The sequence below is a fragment of the Panulirus ornatus genome, chromosome 48 (assembly GCF_036320965.1).
Source record: "Panulirus ornatus isolate Po-2019 chromosome 48, ASM3632096v1, whole genome shotgun sequence".
NCBI classification, from domain to species: domain Eukaryota; kingdom Metazoa; phylum Arthropoda; class Malacostraca; order Decapoda; family Palinuridae; genus Panulirus; species Panulirus ornatus.
In genome coordinates this window covers 23,728,444-23,746,534 of record NC_092271.1, presented here as the reverse complement: position 1 = coordinate 23,746,534, position 18,091 = coordinate 23,728,444, and the positions used below count along the sequence as shown (strand labels likewise).

Here is an 18,091-nt window from a genome sequence, read left to right as displayed (position 1 = left end):
GACTGGACTATGGCCACCAACATCACCATCAATTACACCAAGACTGTGATGATGTTCATCAACCTGGGTGCAGAGAACATCCTGCCCACCAACATTACAAAAGGCCCTGATGTACTCCAGATTATCAGAGACTTCAAATTTCTTACTGTTACTTAAAATGATGGTTTGACATGGAACAGTGGAGTCAGCACTATCATCAAATCTTCCACACAGTCTCTCCCTTCTCCGGCAATTGAGATCACTAGGCATTCCGTCACATAAGGACAGGAATCTCTATACCATTTTCAATCTCCCTAAGCTCAATTCTGCCTCCCCAGTCTGGTCCTCTAACCTTACATTTATAACAAAGGGCATATACAAACATATATATATGCACACATGCATATATACATATATCTTTTAAACTATTCGCCATTTCCCGCGTTAGCGAGGTAGCGTTAGGAATAGAGGACTGGGTCTTTTTTGGATATATATATATATATATTTCTTTCTTTCTTTCTTTTAAACTATTCGCCATTTCACGCATTAGCGAGGTAGCGTTAAGAACAGAGGACTGGGCCTTTTTTAGAATATCCTCACCTGGCCCCACTCTGTTCCTTCTTTTGGAAAATTAAAAAAAAAAAAATATATATATATATATATAAAAAAAAATATATATATATATATATATTCATACTTGCTCGCCTTCATCCATTCCCAACGCCATACCACCCCATAGGAAACAGCATAAATGCATGAAGGAAAAAAGATAACATATACTTTCTCTTTGAAATCTTTCCCACACCTGATCACAGCCCCATGCATCAGAGAAGTAGCAACAGGAAACACATGAAGAAAAACCACATACCCTCACTCCCATTCCATAACTGTCATATCTAATGCACTGAAACCACAGCTCCCTATCCATATCTAGGCTCCACAGACCTTTCCATAGTTTACCCCAGATGTTTCACATGCCCTTGCTCAGTTCATCGATGGCAAGTTGACCCCAGTACACCACACCATTCCAATTCACTATTCCCTGCATGCTGCCTCACCCTCCTGCATGTTCAGGCCTCGACCATTCAAAATCCCCTCACTCCATCCTTCCATCCCCAACTTGGTCTCCTGGTTCTCCTTGTTCCCTCCACTTCTGAGACATATACTCACTTTGGCAACCTTTCCCCACCAACTCCTTCCTAACACGAGAAAAGGCAATCAAGTATGAAAGAACAACGTGTGTGTGTGTGTGTGCATGAAGTGTTTTAGATATCTGGGAGTGGATTTGGCAGCAGATGGAACCATGGAAGCGGAAGTGAATCATAGGGTGGGGGAGGGGGGCGAAAGTTCTGGGAGTGTTGAAAAATGTGTGGAAGTCGAGAACGTTATCTTGGAAAGCAAAAATGGGTATGTTTGAAGGAGTTATGGTTCCAACAATGTTATATGGTTGCGAGGTGTGGGCTATAGATAGAGCTGTGCAGAGGAGGGTGGATGTGCTGGAAATGTGGTGTGAGGTGGTTTGATTGAGTAGTAATGAAAGGGTAAGAGAGATGTGTGGGAATAAAAAGAGTGTGGTTGAGAGAGCAGAAGAGGGTGTTTTGAAATGGTTTGGTCACATGGAGAGAATGAGTGAAGAAAGATTGACAAAGAGGATATATGTGTCAGAGGTGGAGGGAATGAGGAGAAGTGGGAGACCAAATTGGAGGTGGAAAGATGGGGTGAGAAAGATTTTGAGTGATCGAGGCCTGAACATGCAGGATGGTGAAAGGCGTGCAAGGAATAGAGTGAATTGGAATGATGTGGTATACCTGGGTCGACTTGCTGTCAATGGATTGAACCAGGGCATGTGAAGTGTCTGGGGTAAACCATGGAAAGTTCTGTGGGGCGTGGATGTGGAAAGGGAGCTGTGGTTTCAGTCTATTATACATGACAGCTAGAGACTGAGTGTGAATGAATGTGGCCTTTGTTGTCTTTCCTAGCGCTACCTTGCACACATGCAGGGGGAGGGGGTTGTCATTTCATGTGTGGCGGGGTGGCGATGGGAATGAATAAGGGCAGACAATATGAATTATGTACATGAGTATATATGTATATGTCTGTGTGTGTGTGTGTGTGTGTGTATATATATATATATATATATATATATATATATATATATATATATATATATATATATATAGGGTGTTTTGGTCGAGGTGGTGTGCAAAGTGGGAGGGTTAGGGAAAATGATTTGGTAAACAGAGAAGAGGTAGTAAAAGCTTTGCGGAAGATGAAAGCCGGCAAGGCAGCAGGTTTGGATGGTATTGCAGTGGAATTTATTAAAAAAGGGGGTGACTGTATTGTTGACTGGTTGGTAAGGTTATTTAATGTATGTATGACTCATGGTGAGGTGCCTGAGGATTGGCGGAATGCGTGCATAGTGCCATTGTACAAAGGCAAAGGGGATAAGAGTGAGTGCTCAAATTACAGAGGTATAAGTTTGTTGAGTATTCCTGGTAAATTATATGGGAGGGTATTGATTGAGAGGGTGAAGGCATATACAGAGCATCAGATTGGGGAAGAGCAGTGCGGTTTCAGAAGTGGTAGAGGATGTGTGGATCAGGTGTTTGCTTTGAAGAATGTATGTGAGAAATACTTAGAAAAGCAAATGGATTTGTATGTAGCATTTATGGATCTGGAGAAGGCATATGATAGAGTTGATAGAGATGCTCTGTGGAAGGTATTAAGAATATATGGTGTTGGAGGCAAGTTGTTAGAAGCAGTGAAAAGTTTTTATCGAGGATGTAAGGCATGTGTACGTGTAGGAAGAGAGGAAAGTGATTGGTTCTCAGTGAATGTAGGTTTGCGGCAGGGGTGTGTGATGTCTCCATGGTTGTTTAATTTGTTTATGGATGGGGTTGTAAGGGAGGTAAATGCAAGAGTCCTGGAAAGAGGGGCAAGTATGAAGTCTGTTGGGGATGAGAGAGCTTGGGAAGTGAGTCAGTTGTTGTTCGCTGATGATACAGCGCTGGTGGCTGATTCATGTGAGAAACTGCAGAAGCTGGTGACTGAGTTTGGTAAAGTGTGTGGAAGAAGAAAGTTGAGAGTAAATGTGAATAAGAGCAAGGTTATTAGGTACAGTAGGGGTGAGGGTCAAGTCAATTGGGAGGTGAGTTTGAATGGAGAAAAACTGGAGGAAGTGAAGTGTTTTAGATATCTGGGAGTGGATCTGTCAGCGGATGGAACCATGGAAGCGGAAGTGGATCATAGGGTGGGGGAGGGGGCGAAAATTTTGGGAGCCTTGAAAAATGTGTGGAAGTCGAGAACATTATCTCGGAAAGCAAAAATGGGTATGTTTGAGGGAATAGTGGTTCCAACAATGTTGTATGGTTGCGAGGCGTGGGCTATGGATAGAGATGTGCGCAGGAGGATGGATGTGCTGGAAATGAGATGTTTGAGGACAATGTGTGGTGTGAGGTGGTTTGATCGAGTAAGTAACGTAAGGGTAAGAGAGATGTGTGGAAATAAAAAGAGCGTGGTTGAGAGAGCAGAAGAGGGTGTTTTGAAATGGTTTGGGCACATGGAGAGAATGAGTGAGGAGAGATTGACCAAGAGGATATATGTGTCGGAGGTGGAGGGAACGAGGAGAAGAGGGAGACCAAATTGGAGGTGGAAAGATGGAGTGAAAAAGATTTTGTGTGATCGGGGCCTGAACATGCAGGAGGGTGAAAGGAGGGCAAGAAATAGAGTGAATTGGAGTCATGTGGTATACAGGGGTTGACGTGCTGTCAGTGGATTGAAGCAAGGCATGTGAAGCGTCTGGGGTAAACCATGGAAAGCTGTGTAGGTATGTATATTTGCGTGTGTGGACGTGTGTATGTATATGTGTATGGGGGGGGGGGGTTGGGCCATTTCTTTCGTCTGTTTCCTTGCGCTACCTCGCAAACGCGGGAGACAGCGACAAAGTATAAAAAAAAAAAAAAAAAAAAAAAAAAAAAAAAAATATATATATATATATATATATATATATATATATATATATATACATTGAGATTACATGTATGTATATGTGCGTGTGTGGACGTGTGTATATACGTGAGTATGTAGGTGGGTTGGGCCATTCTTTCGTCAGTTTCCTTGCGCTAATGATGGAAATGGCGACAAAGTATAATAAAAAAAAAATAATAATGTATATTATTCATATTCATTATACTTAATCGCCGTTTCCCGTGTCAATGAGGTAGTGCCAGGAAACAGGTGAAAAAGACCCATCCACTCATAAACACACATATATACATAAACACATACATATATTCACATGTACTTATACTTGCTTGCCTTCATCCATTCCCTGTACCACCCTGCCCCATAGGAAACAATCGCCTCCCCTTGCATCAACGAGGCAAAATGTCATGTATAATGCACCAAAACCACAGTTCCCTAAACACAACCATGAACCACAGATGTTTCCATGGTTTACCTCAGTCACTTCACATGCCTTGCTTCAGCACACTGAAAGCACAATGACTTGTTTCAAAGAAGTCCATCCTGTTCCTGCTATTAAGTAAAGAGTCCTGGGGTAATCATAATCATAAAATATACATATATAATCACATAATCCTAGGAACTTCAGCTTCAAGGTTGCGTCAAAATCAGTAGCAAGAAAATGATGCACTCCTTTAAAGTGAGAAGTTCCTCTTTGTGTATTCTAATGATAACACCATGCCAAAGGTAACTTTTCATTTGAGGTGTAACTCATGCAGATGCGAGTCCAGTAACACCTATGTATTATTTTTGTTATTATTATCATCATACATCCCCAGGACCCATTACAATAACATTAGGGCACCTGGACACTATGAAAGCAACACTGGCCCATCCAAAACAGAATGTTTGCAACTCTACATCTCCACAAGTCCTCATTTACTCAAATCTGCTAGGCCACTCATGAATCCAATCTGCACCCTCCTATTACCCTGAATGACCAATCACTCCCACTTACAGATATTTCCAACTATCCAGGGCATCACATAACATTTACTTACCACACCACAAACATCATGACAAAGGCAGTAAACAAACTACATGCCCTCTCAGCACTCACTGAATTTATCTTGCAATCACTATAAACTGATACAACTAACCTCATACTGAATATCAACTTACCTGGAGTTCAACTGTTGCAAAACAGCTCTGGGTAGTTTTGATAAGGGCACCTTCACTCCTCTTATCACAAGCAGTAGAATCTAAGGAAAAACACAAATATTAATTGACTGCATATTCATTATTTTTATTGGTTTCTTACCAATGATATGCTAAAATGAGACAAAAAAATCCCAAATTGAAAGCTTACAACAAGTGCTTAAGTCTACAAACCATATATAAATGGTTTATATTGGAAAGCCAAAGTATCATTCTTATTTTCATGTGTAATGCTCATACAGAAATAACTTATTAATATATATGATATATCTATGCAACACAGTAAGTAATGATCAAGCAAATCTTACTTTTTTCACCATGGTAATGTGACTGCTGCTTCTTTGCATCATCAATTAGCCACGCCATTGCAAGCTGATCAAAAGAAAGCCAATTTTCGTTATGTTTTCCAGCTAAGTGCTTGGCCTCAATCTTGTTCATCAGATCAGCAGCAGGACTCTGGATGGAGCCCATTTCATGTCGTACCGACTGCCAATAAGCTTAAAATTAGATCAATTTTACTGCTACAATAACAGTTACAAATAACCTTTCTATGAACAGGATAAATATATGAAATGCAGGCATTATACATGTTCTCAAGCCCGTTGTCTTATAAGCTGTAAAGATGCTTTATCTCAGACCCACCGACTAGCCATCTGGATGGGTATGCAAGTGGTTCACCAGACAGGAAACTGCACTATGTGGCTGGTGGGCATGCAGCTACGTAATGGTGTGGGCAGCATGCCTTGTTGTTGTTAGACAGGTTGCATAAACCCTCAGCAGTGACTCATCTGAAATTTCAACTTTTCCTACCTGTGTTTAACTATCTAACCTATGTTAACATACCATTAGTGGCCTGCAGAGGTCTCTCCTGTTAACTGGCAGGTATGGAAAAGAATTCTGCACTTCTCAGTACACTTACAATTACTACTATAAGCGCAGGTTATCAACCTGCTGGTCATGTGTAGACAATGCAATGCCCATGCAGAAAATATAGGTACAGTTAAGGAGGAACACTTATCACTTGTATCATTTGGTGAAAAAAGTGAAGACACATAAAGAGAAATGTGTATAAATAAGTGACAGTGATTTTGGCAGGCATAAAGGAAGGAAGCCAGCACCTACATCCCCACCACCTTTGCTCTTATCCTTCATATCACATAAAATCTGGACCTGGTGTTTTTTACATGAAGAACTGAAGAAGAATAACATAAAGAAATATGAAGAAATAAGTGATGGTGATTTGAATGAGAGTACATACAAAGAAGGTAGGCCAACATAAGACCCCCTCCATCTGCATCCCACCATTCTTGCATACTTATGTATACAGGCAGTATAAATAAATCTTAGAGGCTGTATGACAGTAGAAAGCATTAAAGAGATGGAGCTCCACAAGTTCAAAACTCCCATTCTGTACAGTACAAATAGGTAATTACCACCTCCTTCGGAATCATCCTTTCCTCATACACTATCCTTGTTTCATTTACTCTCATCGCCACTCTTCATGCAATCAATCAATCAATCAATATATATATATATAACGTAAGGGTAAGAGAGATGTGTGGAAATAAAAAGAGCGTGGTTGAGAGAGCAGAAAAGGGTGTTTTGAAGTGGTTTGGGCACATGGAGAGAATGAGTGAGGAAAGATTGACCAAGAGGATATATGTGTCGGAGGTGGAGGGAACGAGGAGAAGAGGGAGACCAAATTGGAGGTGGAAAGATGGAGTGAAAAAGATTTTGTGTGATCGGGGCCTGAACATGCAGGAGGGTGAAAGGAGGGCAAGGAATAGAGTGAATTGGAGCGATGTGGTATACCGGGGTTGACGTGCTGTTAGTGGATTGAATCAAGGCATGTGAAGCGTCTGGGGTAAACCATGGAAAGCTGTGTAGGTATGTATATTTGCGTGTGTGAACGTATGTATATACATGTGTATGGGGGGGGGTTGGGCCATTTCTTTCGTCTGTTTCCTTGCGCTACCTCGCAAACGCGAGAGACAGCGACAAAGTATAATATAATAAAATAAATATATATATATATATATATATATATATTATCCCTGGGGATAGGGGAGAAAGAATACTTCCCACGTATTCCCTGCGTGTCGTAGAAGGCGACTAAAAGGGGAGGGAGCGGGGGGCTGGAAATCCTCCCCTCTCACTTTTTTTTTTAATTTTCCCAAAGAGGGAACAGAGAAGGGGCCCAGGTGAGGATATTCCCTCAAGGGCCCAGTCCTCTGTTCTCAACGCTACCTCGCTAATGTGGGAAATGGCGAATAGTATGAAAGAAAGATATATATATATATATATATATATATATATATATATATATATATATATATATATATATATACATATATATATAGTTGTTGTTCGCTGATGATATAGTGCCGGTGGCTGATTCATGTGAGAAACTGCAGAAGCTGGCAACTGAGTTTGGTAAAGTTTGTGAAAGAAGAAAGTTGAGAGTAAATGTGAATAAGAGCAAGGTTATTAGGTACAGTAGGGTTGAGGGTTAAGTCAATTGGGAGGTAAGTTTGAATGGAGAAAAACTGGAGGAAGTGAAGTGTTTTTGATATCTGGGAGTGGATTTGGCAGCGGATGGAAGCATGGAAGCGGAAGTGAATCATAGGGTGGGGGAGGGGGGCGAAAATTCTGGGAGCCTTGAAGAATGTGTGGAAGTTGAGAACATTATCTCGGAAAGCAAAAATGGGTATGTTTGAAGGAATAGTGGTTCCAACAATGTTGTATGGTTGCGAGGCATGGGCTATGGATAGAGTTGTGCATGTGTTGGAAATGAGATGTTTGAAGACAAAATGTGGTGTGAGGTGGTTTGATCAAGTAAGTAATAACAGGGTAAGAGAGATGTGTGGTAATAAAAAGAATGTGGGTGAGAGAACAGAAGAGGGAGTTTTGAAATGGTTTGGTCACATGGAGAGAATGAGTGAGGAAAGATTGACAAAGAGGATATATGTGTCAGAGGTGGAGGGAACGAGGAGAAGTGGGAGACCAAATTGGAGGTGGAAAGATGGAGTGAAAAATATGTTAAGTGATCGGGGCCTGAACATGCAGGAGGGTGAAAGGCGTGCAAGGAATAGAGTGAATTTGAACGATGTGGTATGCCGGGGTCGATGTGCTGTCAATGGATTGAACCAGGGCATGTGAAGCGTCTGGGGTAAACCATAGAAAGTTCTGTGGGGCCTGGATGTGGAAAGGGAGCTGTGGCTTCGGTGCATTATTACATGACAGCTAGAGACTGAGTGTGAACGAATGTGGCCTTTGTTCTCTTTTCCTAGCACTACCTCGCACACATGAGGGGGAGGGGGTTGTTATTTCATGTGTGGCGAGGTGGCGATGGGAATGAATAAAGGCAGACAGTATGAATTATGTACATGTGTATATATGTATATTTGCGTGTGTGGACGTGTATGTATATACATGTGTATGTGGGTGGGTTGGGCCATTCTTTTGTCTGTTTCCTTGCGCTATCATTTCCTGTGTTAGTGAGATAGAGTTAAGAACAGAGGACTGGGGCTTTGAGGGAATATCCTCACCTGGCCTCCCTATCTGTTCCCTCTTTTGGAAAATTAAAAAAAAAAAAGGAGAGGGGAGGATTTCCAGCCCCCCCCGCTCCCTCCCCTTTTAGTCGCCTTCTACGACACGCAGGGAATACGTGGGAAGTATTCTTTCTCCCCTATCCCCAGGGATAGGTGACTAAAAGGGGAGGGAGCGGGTGGCTGGAAATCCTCCCCTCTCGTTTTTTTTTAATTTTCCAAAAGAAGGAACAGAGAAGGGGGCCAGGTGAGGATATTCCCTCAAAGGCCCAGTCCTCTGTTCTTAATGCTACCTTGCTAATGCGGGAAATGGAGAATAGTTTGAAAAAGCAATATAAAAATATATATTTTTTTTTTTTTGCTTTGTCGCTGTCTCCCGCGTTTGCGAGGCAGCGCAAGGAAACAGACGAAAGAAATGGCCCAACCCACCCCCATACACATGTATATACATACGTCCACACACGCAAATATACATACCTACACAGCTTTCCATGGTTTACCCCAGACGCTTCACATGCCTTGATTCAATCCAGTGACAGCACGTCAACCCTGGTATACCACATTGCTCCAATTCACTCTATTCCTTGCCCTCCTTTCACCCTCCTGCATGTTCAGGCCCCGATCACACAAAATCTTTTTCACTCCATCTTTCCACCTCCAATTTGGTCTCCCTCTTCTCCTCGTTCCCTCCACCTCCGACACATATATCCTCTTAGTCAATCTTTCCTCACTCATTCTCTCCATGTGACCAAACCATTTCAAAACACCCTCTTCTGCTCTCTCAACCACGCTCTTTTTATTTCCACACATCTCTCTTACCCTTACGTTACTTACTCGATCAAACCACCTCACACCACACATTGTCCTCAAACATCTCATTTCCAGCACATCCATCCTCCTGCGCACAACTCTATCCATAGTCCATGCCTCGCAACCATACAACATTGTTGGAACCACTATTCCTTCAAACATAACCATTTTTGCTTGCCGATATAATGTTCTCGACTTCCACACATTCTTCAAGGCTCCCAGAATTTTCGCCCCCTCCCCCACCCTATGATCCACTTCCGCTTCCATGTTTCCATTCGCTGCCAGATCCACTCCCAGATATCTAAAACACTTCACTTCCTCCAGTTTTTCTCCATTCAAACTCACCTCCCAACTGACTTGACCCTCAACCCTACTGTACCTAATAACCTTGCTCTTATTCACATTTACTCTTAACTTTCTTCTTTCACACACTTTACCAAACTCAGTCACCAGCTTCTGCAGTTTCTCACATGAATCAGCCACCAGCGCTGTATCATCAGCGAACAACAACTGACTCACTTCCCAAGCTCTCTCATCCCCAACAGACTTCATCCTTGCCCCTCTTTCCAAAACTCTTGCATTCACCTCCCTAACAACCCCATCCATAAACAAATTAAACAACCATGGAGACATCACACACCCCTGCCGCAAACCTACATTCACTGAGAACCAATCACTTTCCTCTCTTCCTACACATACACGTATATATATATATATATATATATTTTTTTTTTTCATACTATTCGCCATTTCCCGCGTTTGCGAGGTAGCGTTAAGAACAGAGGACTGGGCCTTAGAGGAAATATCCTCACCTGGCCCCCTTCTCTGTTCCTTCGTTTGGAAAATTAAAAAAAACGAGAGGGGAGGATTTCCAGCCACCCGCTCCCTCCCCTTTTAGTCGCCTTCTACGACACGCAGGGAATACGTGGGAAGTATTCTTAATCCCCTATCCCCAGGGATAAATATATATATATATATATATATATATATTTATGTGCAAGGTAAATGCAAGAGTTTTGGAAAGAGGGGCAAGTATGAAGTCTGTTGGGGATGAGAGAGCTTGGGAAGTGAGTCAGTTGTTCTTCGCTGATGATACAGCGCTGGTGGCTGATTCATGTGAGAAACTGCAGAAGCTGGTGACTGAGTTTGGTAAAGTGTGTGAAAGAAGAAAGTTAAGAGTAAATGTGAATAAGAGCAAGGTTATTAGGTACAGTAGGGTTGAGGGTCAAGTCAATTGGGAGGTGAGTTTGAATGGAGAAAAACTGGAGGAAGTGAAGTGTTTTAGATATCTGGGAGTGGATCTGGCAGCGGATGGAACCATGGAAGCGGAAGTGGATCATAGGGTGGGGGAGGGGGCGAAAATTCTGGGAGCCTTGAAGAATGTGTGGAAGTCGAGAACATTATCTCGGAAAGCAAAAATGGGTATGTTTGAAGGAATAGTGGTTCCAACAATGTTGTATGGTTGCGAGGCGTGGGCTATGGATAGAGTTGTGCGCAGGAGGATTGATGTGCTGGAAATGAGATGTTTGAGGACAATGTGTGGTGTGAGGTGGTTTGATCGAGTGAGTAACGTAAGGGTAAGAGAGATGTGTGGAAATAAAAAGAGCGTGGTTGAGAGAGCAGAAGAGGGTGTTTTGAAGTGGTTTGGGCACATGGAGAGAATGAGTGAGGAAAGATTGACCAAGAGGATATATGTGTCGGAGGTGGAGGGAACGAGGAGAAGAGGGAGACCAAATTGGAGGTGGAAAGATGGAGTGAAAAAGATTTTGTGTGATCGGGGCCTGAACATGCAGGAGGGTGAAAGGAGGGCAAGGAATAGAGTGAATTGGAGCGATGTGGTATACCGGGGTTGACGTGCTGTCAGTGGATTGAACCAAGGCATGTGAAGCGTCTGGGGTAAACCATGGAAAGCTGTGTAGGTATGTATATTTGCGTGTGTGGACGTATGTATATACATGTGTATGGGGGGGGTTGGGCCATTTCTTTCGTCTGTTTCCTTGCGCTACCTCGCAAGCGCGGGAGACAGCGACAAAGTATAAAAAAAAAAAAAAAAATATATATATATATATATATTTTTTTTTTTTGCTTTGTCGCTGTCTCCCGCGTTTGCGAGGTAGCGCAAGGAAACAGACGAAAGAAATGGCCCATATATAAAAGAAGGAACAGAGAAGGGGGCCAGGTGAGGATTTTCCCTCTAAGGCCCAGTCCTCTGTTCTTAACGCTACCTCGCAAATGCGGGAAATGGCGAATCGTATAAAAAAAAAAATATATATATATATATATATATATATATATATATATATATATATATATATATATATATATATATATATATATATATTTCCCTGGGGATGGGGAGAAAGAATACCTCCCACGTATTCCCTGCGTGTCGTAGAAGGCGACTTAAAGGGAAGGGAGCGGGGGGCTGGAAATCCTCCCCTCTCGTTTTTTTTTTTTTTTAATTTTCCAAAAGAAGGAACAGAGAAGAGGTCCAGGTGAGGATATTCCCTCAAAGGCCCAGTCCTCTGTTCTTAACGCTACCTCGCTATCGCGGGAAATAGCGAATAGTATGAAAAAAAAAATATATATATATATATATATATATATATATATATTTATATATATATATATATATATATATATATATATATGTATAATTTCTTTTTCCATACAATTTTCGCCATTTCCTGGGTCAGCGTGGTAGTGTTAAGAATAGAGGGCTGAGTTAGAGGAAATTTCCTTGCCTGGCCCCCTTCTCTGTTCCTTCATTTGGCAAATTAAAAACTGAAGGGGAGGTTTTCCAGTCCCACGCTCCCATCCCTTTCAGTCGCCTTCTACAACATCCAAGTAAACATGGGAAGTATTCTTTCTCCACCTATCCCCAGGGTGTGTGTGTGTGTGTGTGTATGTGTGTGTGTTTGTGTGTGCATACATTAGTGGATGGGCCATTCTTCACCTTTTTCCTGGCACTACCTAACTGACGCAGAAAACAGGGATTAAGTATAATGAAATAAAAATAATGTTTGTTTTACTAATAAGTCATGCTTAAAAATATTGAGTACAGAAATACAAGTTATATAACTAAATTCTCCTCACATATGGTATTATCACACCATCCTTGCAAATTTCGAAAGGTGTGAGATGAATGGGCAATGTTGTTTCCTCCAGCACCACCCTTGCTGCCTCTGGATCACACGCAAAGTTAAACTCTGCAGATAACGTGGCATTACCTTTACCTGGTCAAACACACCAAAGGATTAGAAACCTATAATAAATATATATCTAAATGATATGTTCATGTGTATTTCAGTGTCAGCTTAAGAAACACATTACACACAGCTAAAGTTGTTTACAACTTAATAGGTACTTGACCTGAGAGGAAAATTTACAAAAAAAAAGTTAATCATGATACCCTCTCCCTAGTACTCCCTAGTATCAAATCTGTATCAGTGACCTCTTCATTTCACTATCCTACTTCTTGAACTTCAAAATTCTTTCATCCCCTTCCATTACTCACTCTGCCATCTCTTTTAATAAAAACATTTCTTTCTGAAGATTTTTGTTACATTCTACTCAATTTCAGTTTTACATGCCACTGTCTCATCTTTCCAAGTAAATATATTCTCTATTTCTTCAAATCTAACTCCATTCCTATTTACATGCACTGTGTTAAGAGCATCTTGCCTCTAAGTGAATTCACACATTTGTAAAGTGTGAAAAGACTTCCATATTACAGCTCTTCAAACATTTCCTACTTACCACATATTGATTTCGGAAAGCATATCAAGTGCCTTTACAAGTACTGGAATTAACAGTGCACACATAAATTAGCTCTTCCAAACATAATAGGTGAAACTCTTTACCTTCTGTATTGCCACCCATGACATAGATGTCTAACAGGCGTGAAGTAAATGAAGGATCAATTCTAATAGCGAGGGCCACATTGGTGAGTGGTCCCAAAGCCGTCAGCACTATCTCACCTGAATTTAAAGTAGTTATGTATCAATACTGTACATGCAAAAATAGAAATAATTTCTGCCACAATTATTTCCAGTTAAAATCATACTGGTGCTGTCACCTTTCATGTTTTACATATACAATAAAATCATCATAGAATTATAAAATATTCAGACTAATTGTTGCTATTGGTTGCTATTGTTGGTCAGGCAATGATATTTAGATTATTAAGCATTTTTTCATTATAGTTTCTGTTACAGATGATTCACTTTCAGGTTTCCTAAATTTGTCTTAACCATCAGCATAAATATTACAACCATATTAAAGTTTGAGTTGAAATATATTGTGGCATCAGCTTGAAATGTTTCTAACTAATTTTTCTCATATTTTGTTATGGTTTACGTTCTCAAGTTTCTTACTCCTAACATTGCTATTATTAAAAAATTCTTTGTCATTTCTTTGTCAAAATGTTTGTTTAATCTTCTGAAGTATAAACACCATCACACAGTAACATTCAAGATTGTTATAGCCCTCTGTGGCTTCAGTTCCAGTGTAAAACTTGTCACATTAATGAGGTTACTATATGAAACAGATGAATAAAGTAGGAAACGTATGTAGGTGAAGCAACAGGATGAAGAGAAAGATGAGGGAGAGTGAGGTGGGACATGAGAGTGAGGGACTTCATGGATGAGAACGATATTTACATGGTTGAATATTTAATGTTCTTAGGATAGGTATACCTGGACTATCATGTTGGAAAGGAACAGGTTCACTGGAAATACTAATGGTGGGTAACAACTGTAAATAACACGTGGGAAAAACTTTCCGTCTAAGAAATAGGGAAATTACTGAAAAATACAAAATATGAGTGTATTTTGCACCTTTTTCTTAAAGTTACCCAGATACAGGGTGCCATTGTTAGTTCAGATTTTTTGGATCCTGCCACCTTTATTTGGCCCTGTGGTATCAACTGGTGTTTATCTCCTGAGTAATGCAGAGCTGTGTCCTGTACAAACTCTAATTCTTTCTTTTAAGCTTTAAAGTCCTAAAAAATATTGAAAATGAGTCCAAAGCTTAGCACATACACTCAGTAATGATATGAAAAGCACTAAACAACCATCCTCCCAACTCAGTCTTAAATTTCACCCCACCAGATGTACACCCAAGTGAAACTACCCTCCTTAAGTATATACAAGTTACAATACTCATCAATGAAATGGACACCAACCATCTCTAAAACACTCCAAGCAGAGATTTAACATGTAAGGCCTGTGAAATCCAAGATGTAACCTTCATACTGACAACACTGAGCACATTACTTAACTGTCCTAAACTCATCTTACACAGAAAAATACACATAACCTCACTTATTGGCCTGTGGTCCCAGCCAGCCGAAGGGACCAACTAACTGTGCACTGCATGAGCTTTATAATAGGAGCTACTGAGGCAGGAAAGTAAGTCTACCTATGTCTTGATTTCATTTTCATTAATCTTCTATCTGATAATTAATCTCTATTTCACACACCATGATCAACCTTTTCTTATCAACATATTAATCATCTCATTCATTATGAGTTTTATGTACAAAGCCAGTGAGGACAGAAATAACCAAAAGACAATTAAAAGATTATGATAAAGCCAAATATTTATCACTCATTATACTTTGTCGGTCTCCCACGTTAGCGAGGTAGTGCAAGGAAACAGAAGAAAGAATTGCCCAACCCACCCACATACACATGTATATACACACACGTCCACATGCACATATACATACCTATACATCTCAACGTAAACATATATATATACACACACAGACATATACATATATACACATGTACATAATTCATACTATCTGCCCTTATTCATTCCCATCGCCACCCCACCACACATGAAATGACAACCCCCTACCCCCGCATGTGCACGAGGTAGCACTAGGAAAAGACAACAAAAGCCACATTCGTTCACACTCAATCTCTAGCTGTCATGTATAATGCACCGAAACCACAGCTCTCTTTCCACATCCAGGCCCCACATAAAAGCCAAATATATACCTGCATTTAAGTTTCTCACACTAAAGCTTCCCTTCAGTATACACTACATCATAATATAACTTACCAGGGTATCTTTTGACCAGTTCAATGAGTGCCCAAACTGCATGCTGGGGCTTCAGTAGGGAGGAGGATGAAGGCATTGGTGGTAGCTCAGCATCCCCGAAGCCATCTAAACCATGATAATTGCCCTCAGGGTCTACCCATGGATGAACCAAAGGTTTTGTGGTTCCACTGTACACTGGTATCTAGTCAAATACAACAACTGGTTTTGAAATTCCACTCTACACTGGTATCTAATCAAACACAACAATTGAAGGCACAAGACCTGAATTTTGATATGAACACTCTATTCTGTACTGTATTTCATTAATCACTTTGGTATTTAGCATTCTCTAGATTCATACTCAAAATAAGTTTATATCAAAAGTGCTAATTTCAATACAATAATAAACTTAGATAAAATATATGGTGAGGCTATTTCTTTCCTTTCCTTTCTTTTTACTACCCCTTTTACTGACCAGTTTTATTTAATTTCTTATTATGTTCACAATGCCAAATCTAATCCTCTCTTTACTGTTACCATTCCCACTTACCTCCCATCTCTGAATCTTCTGAATCCCACTTCTAACAAAATCTAAGTTTTAATCACTTACAGTAAAAGTAAATTTCTAGAAATACAATTTCCACTTATACTCAACCAATTGTAATTAAAAGCCCTCTCTATAAGTTCTGCATATTGTCACTAAAGAAAAGGTAAGTTACACATTACCTCCATTAATTCCACTGTTCTTAAAATTCTCAGAACATTGGTGTTAACATTGTGTACTAAGGTGTTGCCTTGTACAGTGGTGATAGCAATGACTTCAATCACTCTTTGTTTGTGTGCTTCTAGTGCCATGAATATTGCATGAGCATCATCGATACCTGCATCTGTGTCGATAATAACCTTTGGCACAGACATCCTGAAATGCAACAAATATTAGATAATTGAAAATGAAGACTACCAAAAGAATTCTCAGTTCCTGATGCATGACAACTAAAAATGAACTCCTTAATGAGGTTATGTTCATGTATATAAATGCTGTTGCTTTTAATCACAAAATAGTGTACCGTAATTTCTAGCATAAACATCAGCTTCTTGGCAGATGAAAAAAATTCCTTAAAACTTGGTACAGTTCCTATAGATAAATGATACTATATTCTGTAAGTCACGAGAAATAGATTATCATGCAACAATGACCATGATCTTTACATCTGATCATTTTTTTTTTTTTTTTGCTTTGTCGCTGTCACCCGCGTTTGCGAGGTAGCGCAAGGAAACAGACGAAAGAAATGGCCCAACCCACCCCATACACATGTATATACATACGTCCACACACGCAAATATACATACCTACACAGCTTTCCATGGTTTACCCCAGACGCTTCACATGCCCTGATTCAATCCACTGACAGCACGTCAACCCCGGTATACCACATCGCTCCAATTCACTCTATTCCTTGCCCTCCTTTCACCCTCCTGCATGTTCAGGCCCCGATCACACAAAATCTTTTTCACTCCATCTTTCCACCTCCAATTTGGTCTCCCTCTTCTTGTTCCCTCCACCTCCGACACATATATCCTCTTGGTCAATCTTTCCTCACTCATTCTCTCCATGTGCCCAAACCATTTCAAAACACCCTCTTCTGCTCTCTCAACCACGCTCTTTTTATTTCCACACATCTCTCTTACCCTTACGTTACTTACTCGATCAAACCACCTCACACCACACATTGTCCTCAAACATCTCATTTCCAGCACATCCATCCTCCTGCGCACCACTCTATCCATAGCCCACGCCTCGCAACCATACAACATTGTTGGAACCACTATTCCTTCAAACATACCCATTTTTGCTTTCCGAGATAATGTTCTCGACTTCCATACATTCTTCAAGGCTCCCAGGATTTTCGCCCCCTCCCCCACCCTATGATCCACTTCCGCTTCCATGGTTCCATCCGCTGCCAGATCCACTCCCAGATATCTAAAACACTTTACTTCCTCCAGTTTTTCTCCATTCAAACTCACCTCCCAATTGACTTGACCCTCAACCCTACTGTACCTAATAACCTTGCTCTTATTCACATTTACTCTTAACTTTCTTCTTTCACACACTTTACCAAACTCAGTCACCAGCTTCTGCAGTTTCTCGCATGAATCAGCCACCAGCGCTGTATCATCAGCGAACAACAACTGACTCACTTCCCAAGCTCTCTCATCCCCAACAGACTTCATACTTGCCCCTCTTTCCAAAACTCTTGCATTCACCTCCCTAACAACCCCATCCATAAACAAATTAAACAACCATGGAGACATCACACACCCCTGCCGCAAACCTACATTCACTGAGAACCAATCACTTTCCTCTCTTCCTACACGTACACATCTGATCATAAATGCAACAATTTTATTAGTAAATTCTCACATTTTCAGGGAAGAACTAACAAACTTTGTGATCATATACTTTCATATGTTGTCTATGTAGTTATGTAATTACCTGCTTGTCTTAAGCTTTCTTTACTATT

The 18,091-nt window shown here is 40.6% G+C and overlaps 1 protein-coding gene across 6 annotated transcripts in view; it reads right to left on the bottom strand.

Annotated features, from left to right (window-relative positions):
* The window catches only part of LOC139763841 (inosine-uridine preferring nucleoside hydrolase-like), a 28,744-nt gene that overhangs the window by 2,320 nt on the left and 8,333 nt on the right, over positions 1-18,091 (bottom strand). For all 6 annotated transcript variants that reach the window (XM_071690176.1, XM_071690173.1, XM_071690175.1 and 3 more), the window contains 6 exons: positions 16,296-16,488; positions 15,591-15,771; positions 13,382-13,498; positions 12,615-12,754; positions 5,469-5,646; positions 5,125-5,204 (listed from right to left, as the gene is read on the bottom strand). In XM_071690176.1, coding sequence (XP_071546277.1) covers positions 5,125-5,204; positions 5,469-5,646; positions 12,615-12,754; positions 13,382-13,498; positions 15,591-15,771; positions 16,296-16,487 — 888 coding nt within the window. In that variant the 5' untranslated portion in view covers position 16,488. The remainder of the gene's footprint in view (positions 1-5,124; positions 5,205-5,468; positions 5,647-12,614; positions 12,755-13,381; positions 13,499-15,590; positions 15,772-16,295; positions 16,489-18,091) is intronic.